Consider the following 16,405-nt stretch of genomic DNA (forward strand, 5'->3'; position numbering starts at 1 on the left):
TCGTTCGTTGATCGGTCAAAAAATCGATTTCTAAATTGTGCGAGATTGGAAATGAAAAGATTAATAAACATGTGGTCGAAAAACACAACGAAATTCGAATTATGGTCATATATTCGTGTCTTACGGAGTAAAACACTTGAATTTCGTCGATCCATGAATAAATTTGAAAATTTTACAGACGAGTAAAACTCCCCGTTTACCACGTGAGTAATGGCTAATCCCACGCCGTGCATATTTCCAACAAATGAACCTGTGGGTCGGTACTTAGAAACCCGAAACAAGTTGAGCACAGGTGCCTATAACGACATCCCTCTTAGAGGAGGACGTTTGAAGTCCACTTTGGTAGCTGGAGATGCCTCGGCAGAGGTAAACATTTACCCTGTACACTACTTTCTTTTCGATTCGTGTTCTTTTTCTTTTTCCTTTTTTTATCTCTCTTATTACTATTTTATGGACGAACCAGCGGTACCGTATATCAGCGATAAATTCTGGCAAGCGTTCAGCTGGCGAAATAACATCGTGAAATTACTCTTTGCATCAACTTCGGGTATCACGTTTTGAAGTTACCGGATAGAATAGTTAGTTTCGCACGATTAATTTATTTACGACTTGAAGTAGACTTCTCAGTTTGCGGTTTGGACTTGAGCGGTTTCTAATTTTTTCGCAGATCTTAACGTAAAATCTCCGTGTGGATGAAAAAAATCGTAATTTTCAGCACGATGCTTTTCGTACTGTGTAAGATTGGCGTAATTTCCATAGACAAGGAATGGAGTCCTGTGTTAAGAAACCTCGAAGGGTGGTAAAAATTTACGGTTTTCACGAGCCTCCGGAAACGGCATATAATTATCACGATCGGATCCCAGACAGGCATTAAAATCGAAGTATGGGGATTACGGGAGGAGGGGAGGGGGGAGGGGGTGGAATCAAGAGACCATCAAGCTGAACGACGGGTCTCAACGTGACGTCAGACGAGCCTTCGAAAGCCTCAAAGGATCAGGGGTAATCTTACGCACTAAATCTCACTTACGAGGATCGTGTAGCGGCATCGCGCGCAGCTTCACCGAAATCCCGATACCAGTAAATACTAGCTGACGTACGTACGAGCACTCGTGCTTGTGAGAGAGAGAGAGAGAGAGAGAGAGAGAGAGAGAGAGGGAGAGAGAGAGAGAGAGAGAGAGAGAGAGAGAGAGAGAGAGAGAGAGAGGAGAGAGAAGTCTCGTTAATTACGCGTAGCTAGACGTTGCTTTCCAAGACGACACGCCACCCGCACATCCATCCTCGGATTCGCGTACCCTCGATTTTCTTCGGAAATAAGTCTGGTCCGCAGATCCAGGATTGTAGCCAGATGTGAAGAGTTGTTTCGGTGCTCGTTAAAGACCGTGCGACGTATAACGTGACACTTGAACATTGCCAAAGTTTCCGAGGTCTTCCAAAGAACGAGAGTTTGGATCGCGTGTAACACGTGGTCGAATCATGTTTGACTTACCTCCGGCAGAAAGTCGAGTTTATTGGTTGTGACTATGGTTGAACACAGGGTGCCAACCATACGATCGTGAAATGACTTGTCGTCGTCAGGAAATAGTCAGGCGAAAACGAAATGACGACTGCTTCAAGTTGAAGATCGATTTTTCGAAAATATATTTTAAACAAAGCTGCGCTTAAACAATAATAGACTGATTTCTTTTGTAATATGTTATACATTGGGAAAAATTTCGTTTGTTACAGTAACTAGAAAAATTGAGTAAGGCAAAGTAAGGCATGTCAAGGGGTGACTTGGCGTTTTATTCTTATGGTTTTATTTTGATTTCAATTGTAAAAATTACATTTTCATTTCTCGTTGTGAGAAAACTGCTCCAATTGGATCGCTTAATAAATACTATGTTTTTGTGGTTCAAACTGCCAAATCTCTCTCTCTCTCTCTCTCCCTTTAATGTACTCTCCACTGTGATCTACTTTAATTTCTTCTCTTAACTTTTATTTACTGATCTTACCTATTTCAAGTTATATTTTCTGTCTGCTTATTTGCTTTTTCTCTTTTTGTTCTTCCTGCTGCCTATCCTGTATTAATTTTCTGTCTTTACATATACTTGCCCAACATCGATATGGATACAATAATTCATATCTATCTATCTATCTATCTCTCGTACAACGTGTCTCACAATCCGTTACAGTCAGGCGTCTGTCCGATGCTCTCGAGAAATTTTCTCCATCATCCGTGAATTTCCGCGTAAAATACAAGGCATGTGTCCCAGTTTTACGTCGGTCAATGCATCGGTAGAAGCACGAAGCATTTCCTCTCCTTGAAAATGTCTCCCCAGATATTATTATACTCCAGGTATACATATATTATACAGTTATGCAGATTTTGTTAAGAAGCGTTAACTGTGCCACTTTCGGAGAGACTCCTTAATGGGGGAACGAGTATACTATAGTACAATAAAGTATGGTATAGGTATACATTTAACGGAAATACAAACAAAGGAATCTTACCGAGATGAAACTGTATTCTCCCCTAACAAACGGAAGTTCCTTCCACTATCTCAGGATTCAACTTCGCGCTGCTCGAACCAACGTATGGATCTGCCTTTTGTCAACACAAGTGAAACGTGCGGCGGATCGTACACAATTTTCTCGGCAATATCGACAGTCTCGGTTGGAAAATTGCGTGACTATACATATAATACGCGGCATAAAAGCAACCGATACCATGTATCGTCATATGCCGGAACAATCTGTCGAAACTTGAAAATCAACCGCGCGTGCGCGAGTTTTATCGGCTCTTCGCGCAGGTTGGCCATCCCGAGTTTTCAGCTGTCAAACTGTTTCTACCGGCGATGTAGTCGATACGAAATTTCGAGGTTAGAATCTCAAATAATCGAGGTAGCGACTCGGAAGGGTTTGGGAAGAGTTTGTTGTCGGATCGGAGAGTTGATTCTTCAAAGAACGGTCGGAATTCAATGCTTATGCTCATTGAAAATTCATAACGTGTTTCATTTTTCGTACGTTGGCCGGCCTGCATCGCGGACAAGAATATCGCTGCGGTAAGATTTCACCGACCAATGAGATTCAATTATTTGGCGCATGCGCGGTTGATTTTCAAGTTTCGAGAGATTGTCCCGGTATATAAAATATCGTTTCAGAATTTTTCATACGATATTTAAAACGTTCCGTAGCTCCGTGGATGAAGAGCTTTGTTGTTGTACTCAGGCTTAAAGAGTCAAAGTACGAGTAACGAACCTACTCGGATGCAAAGGATGATCGACGGACGAACGATTCCGGTGTCGTTTGAATTCAAAGCACATCTATAATGAACCCTGACACAGTGCTAAGGAAAACAAACAGCGCCTGCAGCGGTGGGTAATCTCCTTCGTTATATTTGCTCGGGTGGTCTAATTAGGGAGAAGTACAAGCTCGTTACTGATATCGAACCGCGCAGCAGGTTCTACCTCGATAAATCCCGCGGACCGTATTATACGTGTATACATTTCCTGGTAGAGTGATGGATTTGGAAAATTAATTTTATTAACGTCGACGCCCCGCCTTTATGAACAAATATAAAGACAGTTCGTTTTTGGGGAAAACAATTTTTCCTAGACGAACGGAAGGCTTTTCCTGCTCGTTGATGGGGTTAAACACTGAGAAAAATTTCATTTGCTACAGTAACTAGAAAAATTCAATGAAACAAGTATCGTTTGAAAAACTTTTTGAATATTGTTGGAATTAGGAAAAACATTTTGCGCTATCGTCGATCCTTTTTTGGTTGTTGCAACGCAAAATCAGTTTACGAGGTTTACTCTACTCTCAACTAGGCTCGATTCATTTTATTCTTGTCTATATGCCTCAATTTTGTTATTAATTTTGATGAAAAAATTCTAAAATGTTCTTGAAACTATGAATAACAAAGCCCTAAAACTCAAATTGCTTCAAGTGTTTTAATTTTTTTTTTTTTTTTTAAACCTCTACAACTTAACATACTTCGAACAAAAACAAGAAAAAATTATTAATATTACGAACAAACTACGAGCCATTGAAACATTTTCATAATCTAATAAGAAATTCATCAGGGTGTGTTCATCCGCAGCATAAGGATGGGAATGAATTAAAGGATGATCAGAGGATTTTTTTCCACGATGAAATCAAATTTACGTCAATTGAGATCGATGTACTCACCGCATTTATTTCTCTGCAGTGTTTAACGTGGTCGAATCCCGTTTCGCTTCTAAATTCGTGTCAGCTCGAGAATTGATGAGCAAACTTTGTTACACTCTAAATACAATTACATCGAGTATAATATTGAATTAAAATATACGAGTTGTACGGTTTAATTACAATATAAATTGGATTAATTACATGCATATAATTACGTTTGAAGGAAATTCTCACTTTATTTTTGCTTATTTATCGTTTAACTTTGTTTAATTCGCTTCCTTTTCATTATTTATTATTTTATCTCATTGGCGAGGTCAAGAAGAAACGCTTCTTCGTTATCAATTTCATATCTTATTCAAACATCGTACGTACAACGACTCTGCGGCTAATCGCTGCAGCGAAACTCAGTTTCGAAATACAATCCCAACGTGTGCAGATTTCTTGCTTAAAGTATCAAACACACATCGGTCGTATCAGTTTTGGATTTGTTTAAACAGCCCTATCCTTGTAACTGCTGAATTTAAATGAGCAAATCGAATGGAAAACGTGATTCTCTGGTCGCACGGTTCTCGGTTCCATTAAAATTCATACGCAAATTCCGGTCCATTCGTTTGCTACAATTCCAGCATCCCGGCTGCAAATGAATATCGAGATTGATACGTGATATCTACATCATTTTTGAATAGGATGAAAAGGTGAAGCGTGAAGTAGTTTTCTCGATTCCACTCTCATCTTCAAGGATTTTTCATGAAGAGACATTTCAATTTATTGATACAAAAATTTTATATACGCATTGGGGTGAAATCGAACGACATTATGATATTTTTTTAATTGGAAAAATAATGATAGTTATAAGCTGCTGTCGCCGAGTTCCGGTAGCAACTATAAAAATGAAAATAGTTAAGGACTGAACGGTAATAGGAACAAGAAATTTCTCTCAGTGTAACAATTCCATTTACTGTTATGAAAATCGCGCTTGTAAAGTATAACCAACCTCGGATGTAGTCGCGACGGGTAAAGTTTCGGTTAGAAAAGTTGTCACATTTGACGGATTGGAGAGAAGAGCATTTCGAACGATAAGAGCAGCTGTTAAAATTGCGAAACCTTGGCAAACTCGGTCAAGTAACGACTGCAAGTGAATCTAGCGGTCTTTTATGGACTTGCCGTTGCCGTCAGAGAAGTAACGAAGTAACCAACGGCTTTAAAACCGTAGGATGCTCGTATAACGTCGCGATCGGATGTTTCTTGCCGAGTACCTAATGGACAGCGGACATTGTTAGTTGGGTTTGTTTCGTTCGTCTGAATTCTTGAAACGCGGTTCTTGGCACAGTCTTCATGATGAAACAGTGAAAGGTGTGGTATACATGTGGGGGTGGAGTTGAAATTCCGAATTTGAAAAGTTCCAAAAGCGCTGAATTCGGGAAATTTTTGGCGGCGAAGCTTGAAGGATAGAAATCTAACTTTGAGGAAACTTCTAAGTTTTGAATCGTCCGAAACGCGACGACGTTCAAAGTTCCGGAATGACAAAATGCCGGAACGGTGGAAATCCGACGAGACAAAGTGCCGAAAGTGCGAGAATGTGAAAATTTGAATATCTGAAACATCGAGATTCCGAAGGATCGAACATTTTCAGTTCTGCGAATTTCTGGCTCGGTGAAATTTCGTCACTTTGATCATTCTTTGTTTTGAATTTTCGATGATTTCACGTTTGGAATCCTGGAAATTCTGATTTTCGGTTTTTCTCTTTTTTTACACTCACTCGTTGAGTAAACTACGATGTATGAGTGTATTTCAATTTACTTTGAGCCGTCAGCTTTTCGAACATTTAAAACTTTGTTGTTTCTCCAAAGCTTGATTTCTTCACTTCAAGTTGCGCAGGAAAGGCTCGGTCATTGGTTTACAGTTTGCAAATTAGTTCCCGAGTTAATTCCGAGTGATTTGTGAATGTTTGATCGATAGAAAATAAGTTCAAGTTTGACAAACAGCGCTCTTTTCACGGGATCGTTGGAAAAAGGAGGTTAAAGGAAACGGAGTCGTTTTGCGAATAGTAAATAAAATTATTCCCGAAATTCGTATCGCTGGTATCATCGAATGCACTGGAATAGGTTATTTGAATTGATTGTTCAACCTTAGCCGTTCCACCTCCGTTGTGAAAGTTCAACAGAGAGATTCCGGCAACTTTGGTTTATCCGAAAGGAAAAGTCTTCCAGAGAACCAAAGACCAGGATTTAACCACCGGCTAAAGATTTCGAAATTCACAAAACTTGAAAGGAAACATCTTAAAAAAATCACCAATTTATCTCAAGATAAATTGATCAGACTTCTCGCAACGAACCAAATAATTAAATAACCGTAATAAAGTAAAGCGGAAGACGGAAATTGGAGAGACGGCGCCTTCCCATCACAGAATTTGGAAATTTTGTCAAATTCGAAGCTTCAACCCCGCCCCTGCATGTGTTACCGTTCCTTTCGCTGACGGTCACTCCAAGTAACATTGTCCGACCCTCGAAATGAGAAACACAAACGACTGCTGAACTTGAAATAAGGGAAACAAAGCAGAGCTTCCGGACTGCGCAGGAGGGACAATTGAACCGCAAGCTCCGGGCAACTGTGCCACTTATTCCAAAGTGTTTGCGAAAACCCTTGTACAGTTTTAATTAAATAAACTTTCTTCCGTTTCTCCGACAGCGGACCACAACAGCTCTCCTTCGTTTTACCGCCGCCGAAATATCACCCTCTTCGTCATTCCTCGCGGGTAGCTTTCGCTGCTTTTATAAAGGGTTCGCGGATGTTGGGAACGGTGCAAGTCTGCTCGGCCAGTGTATTATAATCAAGAAATAATTTTTGCCCCAGTAATGTTATTTCAAAACTAGCTGTTCTACGTGAATTAAAATCGCGTCAGGATGCTGGATTTTGAATGGAACAAAGATACGGACCCTCGGAAATTAGTTACAGCTGTGCGAAGTAATGTTGAAATCCGTAAAAGCTCTCCGTAATCTCGTGAAATCAAAATTTCGTTCCATCGCTAGATCTTTGATTGAAAATAAAAAATTCAATAATACATAATTTATACTTGCTTCTATTTTCGTTCAAACCTTGTAAAAGAAGCGTTTTTAAATTAATAGCGTCGTTATGAAAAGACGATAAATGGCCCGAACAAATTTCCAGGATAAGAAGTAATCCCGTATTTGTTACTCTCAAGTTTCTTTCGCTTCTGCAGATTAGATGTAAGCCGGATACATGAATATATGTATATAATAGTTACACCTGTGGCCCAGAAGTCTGATGTTTTATGTCTGCAAGAACTTCCGTTCGGTATAAATCCTTTTTTAAAATACGACTCTACACGATACATCATTCACTGAGTCGAAACGTAAAATACAATCGTTAAATTTCCCCCTGCGATGATTAATTACCAATAAAAACAAACAAATCAACTCATTCAAAATACGTTTGTTGTAAACAACATTCAGCACATTTATTTTGAGTTCCAGTTACCGTTCGGTTCTTAATTATTTTTTTACCACAACGTTAAAGCCTTGTTTAACTAAAAAAGTAGAGCAAGCCTCGCAAACCGATTTTGCGTTGCAATTGCCAAAAAATGATCGACGATAGCGCAAAATGGTTACCAACAAAGTTCAAACAGTTTTTTTGACGATACCCGTTTTACTGAATTTTTCAAATTACTGCGAAAAATGAAATTTTTCTCAGTGTATATTATACTGAAATTGAAATATTGCTACCCAGTTCTGACAACAACTGAAATAGACGAAAATGAATAATAAAAAAAAAAAAGAGTCCTCATCTCCGAATGTTTCGTGGTTTGAAAATAAATAGAAAACCAAAAAAAAAACACTTGTACCAGGTAGCGAATTTGCGTAACGCAGGGCTTAATTGCTCGTGGTTCGTTAAAACTTTGGCTGGCAACACGAAGCGTTTCTATCTCTGTCCGGAGGCATTGAAATCGGAGGGTGAGGGTGAAAAGGGGTGAATTCTATCGGCATTCACGCAAGTCCTGTTCCACCGTCGATTCGGACCGACGAACCGTCGCTAATCCAACATTGCAAGCTGCGAAACGAAACATATACAACAGAGAGCTTGCACGGGCCCGAGGACCAGCCGAAACCCGACCTTTTGAACCTCGGCTACATAATGAAACAATTACAGGACCGCCTGACGCGGTCGTTTGTAATCAGTAATCATGCAACTATTGTACTTTAACACGCAAACCGCGCCCCGAGCGTCTCTTCGCCGCTCTCCGAAATCGCTCTATGTACGCCGCTCGTAACGTCGTTACTCTTTTGTGCAACGTGCCGCGTGTCCGCGAGACGAGGAAATTTCCGTTTCCGGTCAACCGCAACTAACCTGAGCGAAGAGCGGACGTTGGCAATTTTTTTGCCAAGCGTCGAAAACTGTCCGAAGCGTGTTTTTTTTTAATGAGAAACAATTCGGCCATTCAAGGGGTAAGAAACACCCCTGAAGTTGATGAAAAATTTATTGACACGAAAACCGATTAAATTGTGCACTAATGAAGTGTGCAATGATTCTTTTTTTTTTTTTTTTACAGGGAAATTGAACTAGAGATTGAATAACTGAATAATTGATTATTATACAGAAGTATTTTTAGTCGATAATTATTTTTTTCTTGGGATCCATTTCGGCAATTCAAAGGGTAAGAAATGATCCCTTAAGTTTAAACCCAAAGATGATTTTTTTTTTTCGTGTTGCTTGCATGCCTCATTTTGTTTGGGGAAAAATTGAACCCAAAATTGAATAGCTAATTATTGTACAAAAGTTTTATTGGTCGCTAATAAGACCGAAAAGTAATATTCTTGTGGATTTCGGTGGAATTGCAGAGAATCGCCTGTTTCCAGGAATATCTAAATTTTTGTGCCTCATACCGAAAGATTCATATAAAAAACACTCGACGAAAGACGGACATAAAAAAAAAAAAATCATAATCGCAGATTTGAAATTCTTTTTGTCATTACGTTCAATGTATTATGCGAATTATTAATCGCACGAACTTTTGTAATAATTACAAAAGTATTACGTTTCGATGAAGACCCATCAACTTGTGGAAAGGAGAAAAAAAAATAAAATAATAATAATAAATTTAAAATGATACTACAGACTTATTTAACCTTGTCGATATTTTTACTTTGGTGATTTGACCTCTTTAACTTAAAACGGAAACAAATGATTAAATCACGTTCGTGTTGAAGAGGTTGGATATCAAGTGGACGAAGAACGTCCCCTTAAGTTGCGTGAGTTGCAGAATAATTTTTGCAATATCAAAGAAAATGTTCACAAGCCCGAGTAATTTCACGAACTTGCTAAGACGGATTGCGAATTAGCGTGAGACGGTTTGTGCGTACATGTTGCCGGTAGCAAAACGTCGGCTCGTTCGCCAAAGAAATCGTGTGAATCTCGTTTCGTTACGTGTTATCAAAACTCCGCTTCGCGAACAATTTTTCATACTTTACAAGAGCCGGCGATTATTTATACAGTATATGTGTACGTTCCGAAGTTGTAAAAAAAATCTGTTTCAAAGGGAGCGATGCAGCCGACAGGTTGATTATGCCACTCTTGAAACCCATTTCGCAATGGAAATTCCCCCATGTTGCATTAAAGACTTCCGTATAATTAACCCTTTGAGTCGTAGTGGTTGTAAGTATTCTTACCGCGCATTTTATACCCATTTTTTTGTAAACTGAGAGAAATTTTCAGTCCGGTTATCGCTCAGTCCTTAACTATTTTCATTTTTCACTACGATCGAAAAATATAGTTCTTACTGTTACGCGTACCTCGTTTTTCGTAATTCCAACAATATTCAAACACTTTTTTTAACGATACCTGTTTTACCGAATTTATCTAGTTACTGTAATTGATGAAATTTTTTTCAGTGTATATATCGAGAACTCTGAAAACTGATTTCGTTGCGGTTTTTTCCTATTTCTGATAGTATACCAGCAAGTTTTCATCACTCGAGAGTAATTGTTGCGATATAATGTAAATTATCATTGTTAGAAATAAATTGATTGAAAAAAATCGTTAAAATTTAAAGAATAATTCATTTCCAAGAAAGTTACTCCTCTACACGTATACACGTTTGAAATAAATTACAAGTTTTTGGGGTCGGTGATTGCGAATCTGAAATCGCGATTTCAAAAATTCTAAATGACGGATCCAATATGGCGGACAAAAATTTCAAACTTGATCGAATCCGGAGAAAAAATTCTGTCCCATGGTTTCTGGGGTCGCTGATTACGGATATGAAATTAGATTTTGAAAATGTAGTCTGACGAATCCGATCAGTGAAAATATTCGTCCGCCGTATTTGATCATCCATCTTGAATTTTTTAATCTGATATCAGACTCGTGATCAGTGACCCGAAAAACTATAAAATACTATCTTGTCGTGAAAGTTGTCACAGCAGAATAATGCGCGATTCAAAGGGTTAACCAAATTTACCTCGCCGACCTTAATCGAGAAAAAGTAACGCGACTAAGCTGGAATTCTAACAATCATGGACCCTAATCAGACCGCTCTGAGAGTTACTAATTATAAGTAACGAAGCTCTCTCGTACACCGTAAAAACTTGACACTGCAATTAAAGCTGCTTTTTTCAGTTCTGCGGTTTTTCAAAATTCGGTGCCAGGCTCACCTTGACGATTTTTTACTTCGTTCCTTTTTTTCTTCTTTTTCTTTTTTGTTTTTTGCGCCGATAAGAAAAAGCACAAGCCACATTGAGCGACCGAATAACGAACCTCCTTCACCCGTTACCTTAGTAGGTAGCGAGAAATTTTCTACCTCCGGAGAACAAATAATGTCGCAGATGGGGGAAAGAAAGCGGGAGCGAAAGCAAGATCGCGCAAGCATCGCGAGAAAGGGAAGCTTCTTTCGAAAATTTGGAAACGAAAGGAAACAAAAAAAAATATATATATGTATATGTATATATATACGTGTGTGTGTGTATTTATGGGCTGAAAGAAGACTCGGGTTCCTGCATCGCTTAATCTTACGACTCCGTTTGTTTTTCAGTGAAGCCACTGACGATTGAGATCATGAACAAGAGAAAGACCGTGTCGGCGGGGAAAAAATACGAGGTCGAGTGCAAAAGCACAGGATCCAGACCACCGGCTAACTTGTCTTGGTGGAGGGGTGCGAAGCCTCTTCAAAAACCAGCAAAAGTTGTAAGTCGCTTATCAATATTCAATACGTGTGCAATGTAACGCTACGCAATATCGAAATTTCAGTAATTGTTTGATTGTTTGTTGATTTTTCGTTTTTCTTTTTTTTTTGTTTTTCGCGAAATATCGTATCGAAATATTTAATATTTTGATCGTTTTGCGATGAAAATTAGTGAATTTTGGGCGTGTAGTTTTTTCTTCTCGGACATTTTTGCAATCGTATACCTATAATATGTTGTTTCTCAAATTTCTTCGAATAGCATATACACTGAGAAAAATGTCATTGTTATGGTAACTAGAAAAATTCAGTAAAACAGGTATCGTTAAAAAAACTGTTTGAATATTGTTGGAATTACGAAAAACGAGGTACGCGTAAACATTTTTCGCTATCGTCGATCCTTTTTTGGTAATTCCAACGCAAAATCAGTTTCTGAGGTTTACTCTACTTTTTTAGTCAAACAAGGCTTTAACGTCAATTTATTCTTGCACGGGCATTAAATTTTCGCAACGGCTGCAAGAAAATATAGCAACAGCGATCGTGATGAGAAAGAATAGTAACGGATACCAGAGTTTCCGGTAACGGCTAGAAAACTAATTTTCATTTTCTACCTAGAACTACATTTTTCGATTATCGTAAAAAAAATTAAAACAGTTAAGAACCGAGCGGTAACAGGAAGTAAAAATTTCGTTCAGTGTACATATAACGGATAGTTTTGTCGGTTGAAAAATTCCCAGCGCTTTGAATGTAATCGTAAAGGGTTAAGATTTTTTTGTCCAAGGCGTAAAATGAGGAAAAAAAATGTGTGTACCGATAAAACTTCGTAAGCCTAGGATTAGCCAAATTTTTATCCCACGACTTTGAATATCTTCTCTCTCTTCTCATCTCAATCCTACCTACATTCTTCATTTCGTGAAAAGTTTCCTTGATAACGGCAGTTGAGAAAAAGACGAGTCAAACAAAACAAAAAGAAAAAAAGCTCCAGCATAGTTCTTGCTGCACTCGCCGTGGAATAGGAACCCTCTTTTATATTTTCGCGTATCTCTTTTCTCCTTTGTTTTATCCTGTTTGGGGAAAATGGGGTTCCGATGTAAGCAGCGCAAAAAGATAATAGGAGACGCGGGGAAAACGGGGAGGGGGGGGATGAAAAAAATGTGGAAAAAAAACGTTGCTCGATATTTATGGGGGTGAGAGCTAAAGAACGAGACAGTGAGAGAGAGAGAGAAAGAAAAAGAGAGAGTTGCAGGCAGAGGGTTAGGTCCGGAGGGCCCTCATTAAAATAAAATCAGTCGAGCAAACGACGGGATAACGCCTTTCCGAGGATTAAAGAGGATCGAGAAATCTTCATTTTCCTTTAAATCGAAAATTTTGCCGTGTACCTTCTGTGTATATATATATATATATATATATATATATATATATATATATATATATATATATATATATATATATATATATATATATATATATATATATATATATATTAGGCTGATTCAAAAAAAACGGCTAATTTTTTTTTTTCAAAATCCTCACATAAAAACTTCCGAGAAGGTGTGAAAAGAAGCCTGTAAAAAGCAGAGCCCTTAATATTATTATTAAGAGGTCGCGCATCGGGAATTTCTATTTCCCGTTTAAATAACACAGGAATAAATTTTTTTAAATTTTGCAATTTCGTATTTTTGCAACGGCTCATTGAATTAGCGGACCAAAGCATATTTTTGTAGGAAATTTGACGCTCTACAAAAAAGGTCCTTACAAAGTTTTCGATAGTCACACTCCTTCAAAAGTTATTCGAGGTCAAAGTTAAACTTACAAAAAAATTCAATGTTTTTTTTTTTTTCGATGATACTATGAATCTTTTCTTATTATTTTGTTATAAAGATATATTTAATAAATATATCTTACTCTAATTGGGCTTTTTCAATCATTAATTTTCCCATCGAGTCAATATAAAGTTACCTTACAAAAATGCGATGTTAAATAATAAACATGTTGTCATGGAGAATCCATAACTGATGCACTTGACTATTTAAAAATGTAATTTTTCCGAAATCTATCCTCTTCATAACAAAATAATGAGAAAAGATTCATAGTATCATCGAAAAAAAAAAACATTGAATTTTTTTGTAAGTTCAACTTTGACCGCGAATAACTTTTGAAGGAGTGTGACTATCGAAAACTTTGTAAGAACTTTTTTTGTAGAGCGTCAAATTTCCTACAAAAATATGCTTTGGTCCGCTAATTCAATGAGCCGTTGCAAAAATACGAAATTGCAAAATTTAAAAAAATTTATTCCTGTGTTATTTAAACGGGAAATAGAAATTCCCGATGCGCGACCTCTTAATAATAATATTAAGGGCTCTGCTTTTTACAGGCTTCTTTTCACACCTTCTCGGAAGTTTTTATGTGAGGATTTTGAAAAAAAAAAATTAGCCGTTTTTTTTGAATCAGCCTAATATATATGTATGTACATATATAAAAAAAATGACCTCGTCAAAAATGACCTCGGTAAAATATGAGCTTTTAATATTGATATTTAGAGGTGGCGATTCTCAATTTTCTATTTCCCATTTAAATAACATGGGAAAAATTTTTTTAAAAATTTAGAATTTTATTGCTCAAAAACGAATCAGTGTGAAGATATAAAAAAAACATATTCTTGTAGGAAATTTTACGCTCTACAAAAAAGATATGAATAAAGATTTGCGTAAGGTAAGTCGTTTCGGAGTTATCAGGCCTCAAACATCGAACCGTTTGAAATGATAATGTTATTAATTTATAAATGCTACAAAACTGACTCATATCACTTAAATGCACAATATTATTGATTTTAAAATTAAAACTATAGACTTCCAATGAAATGTTAATTAATTTTATATCATTTTCATAACGATATCTTTCACCGGAGAAAGAGAGACAGAGAGAGAGAGAGAGAGAGAGAGAAATCAACGCAAATTATATTTTTTCGTGTCACAATATTGACGAAGGATTCATTACGTAAGTTATAATTGGATAAGGCGTGTGTATAACGATTTTATAATTGGATTAAGCGGATGTATAACGATTATACGTTATATATACAACACCTGTACGTAACATCGATATTCATTAACGAAGATGATATTGTCGTCAGAAGTTGAGAGTAAATATTATAATTAAATTTCATCCGTTTCGCAAATATTCCTTTTATTATACGTGCTAATTATACGACTTTCGTTGATATACTTATATATGCTTTGTGCTTTATGCTTTCATCGGCATTTTACTTCGGACATTCAAGCTTGCGCATGAATTTAAGCTTCTTTGTCGATTATCAATTTTCAGAAGTAAATTAACAGCAGTCTAAAACTTCAATAATATATTCGTTGGATCAAATCATTCGGAGTTTAAATTGTACGGTTGAACTTTTTAATAAGCCGCGAGTCGTTTTTACTTCTCATTGTTTTGTGCTGCATTTGAAAAATTCGCTATTACATTTTAAATTCAATGATTCTGAGAGATATTTTTTTTTTTCAAATGCGTAGTATATTTTTTGTGAGAGCAGATGAAAAATTACAAGGTCCACATTTTTACGGCGCTGCATCAGAAAAATGCGTCGTCGTATTTTAAATTTTGTACCGCCGAAATACATAGTTTCTAAGCAAGGTAGTAATTTTTTTCATAAAAATCCATAATTTTTGTAACACGCATCGATAAAAACTGCATTAGGTGTCCTTTACATCACGATTATAGTAACAGAAAGGTAATTTTTCTCAGATTTTTCTCTCCGTGTGGACGTATAAAAAGTTTAGTAGAACAATGAGAAGTCGAGCTCTTTATTTCGGCACTCGTTGGTAATGGAAAGCGGGGCGGGTGACTAAATTCCCTAAAGGACCCAAGGATCCCAAAGGACTCGGGAGTGTCGCATTCATTTGCAAAAAGTCCTAAATCTCCTTAACGGTATAGAAAAGATACACACCGATAGTATTGCAGCGAAAAACGTAGGGTGTTTTTTTCCGACCGGTTGAAATCAGCGGATTCAATTTCACCGTAACGAAAGAAAGGTGGCGAAAAGCGCTTCGCGATGGTTTTGCAAGCACGAATTCGACTTCCGGTATTTCGATAGGAATAAAGACATAACCGAATGAGGGATAAGAAGAAAAAATAAAAAAAAAAAAAAAAAAAAAAAAAAGGGAAAAGGAAAGAATAATGGAAAAAAAGGAAGACGAATCGGGAGAAAATAGAAAAACTACCGACAATGGGAAAGGCGTGGCAGCAGGTCGAACAGGACAGACGTGTCAGCCGCAGGAAGCCGTAACTCTCGCCGATTCTATCTAGCCGCTGATGTCTTCGTCCTGCCGTTTCTATACCAACCCCCCCTCTTTTTCAACAGCTTCTTCTTCTACTTTTTGATTCGCTTTTCTCTCTCTCTCTCTCTCTCTCTCTCTCTCTCTCTTTCTCTATCATCTCTTTTTCCATTCCCATTATTCTTGGCAAGCACGGATACTTGTGCCAAAACTAGAAACAAACGCTTGTACTGCACTCGATATGCGATATACTGTCGTTTATTTGAAAATAGTAAATTGTGTGAGCGATACAGTGTTGAAAAAGAGAAGAAAAAAAAATAGAAGAAAAAAGAGGGACCCCAAAATCGGCCCCTATTTTTGAGCCCAATATAATTTCACTTTTGAGAGCTCAAATTTTAACAAGACGTATTTTTATACCTAAATGGAACTTTTGAATCCGTTTGATAGAAAAGAAGAGAATTAAAGAGGGACCCCAAAATCGGCCCCTATTTTTGAGCCCAATATAAGTTATGAACAAAAAGAGATAAACGAACGAAACAAGATTCAAAATAATCGTTATTTCATGCTGTATCCGGGTTTTTTTTTTTTTGTGTGTTTACATTCTATCAACCCATAAAAATGGAAAAAAGCTCTAACCCTATAATGGGGTGTGAAGTTTCAAATGACCAAAAGCGTGGATAAAGTATTTTCTAATTATTTATTACCTACGTCAGTTATACTAACTTATCATCAATCGAAAGCCTAAAAGTTCGAAAACTACCCTTATCAAGGGCTGGAA

At 37.3% G+C, this 16,405-nt stretch overlaps 1 protein-coding gene across 3 annotated transcripts in view; it reads left to right on the forward strand.

Annotated features, from left to right (window-relative positions):
* Positions 1-16,405, forward strand: part of LOC124222675 (nephrin) — a 166,473-nt gene that overhangs the window by 101,199 nt on the left and 48,869 nt on the right. For all 3 annotated transcript variants that reach the window (XM_046633905.2, XM_046633902.2, XM_046633901.2), the window contains exon 6: positions 11,195-11,346. In XM_046633905.2, the coding sequence (XP_046489861.1) occupies positions 11,195-11,346 (152 nt within the window). The remainder of the gene's footprint in view (positions 1-11,194; positions 11,347-16,405) is intronic.

Source organism: Neodiprion pinetum, chromosome 7 (genome assembly GCF_021155775.2).
Source record: "Neodiprion pinetum isolate iyNeoPine1 chromosome 7, iyNeoPine1.2, whole genome shotgun sequence".
In the NCBI taxonomy this organism is placed as follows: Eukaryota; Metazoa; Arthropoda; class Insecta; order Hymenoptera; family Diprionidae; genus Neodiprion; species Neodiprion pinetum.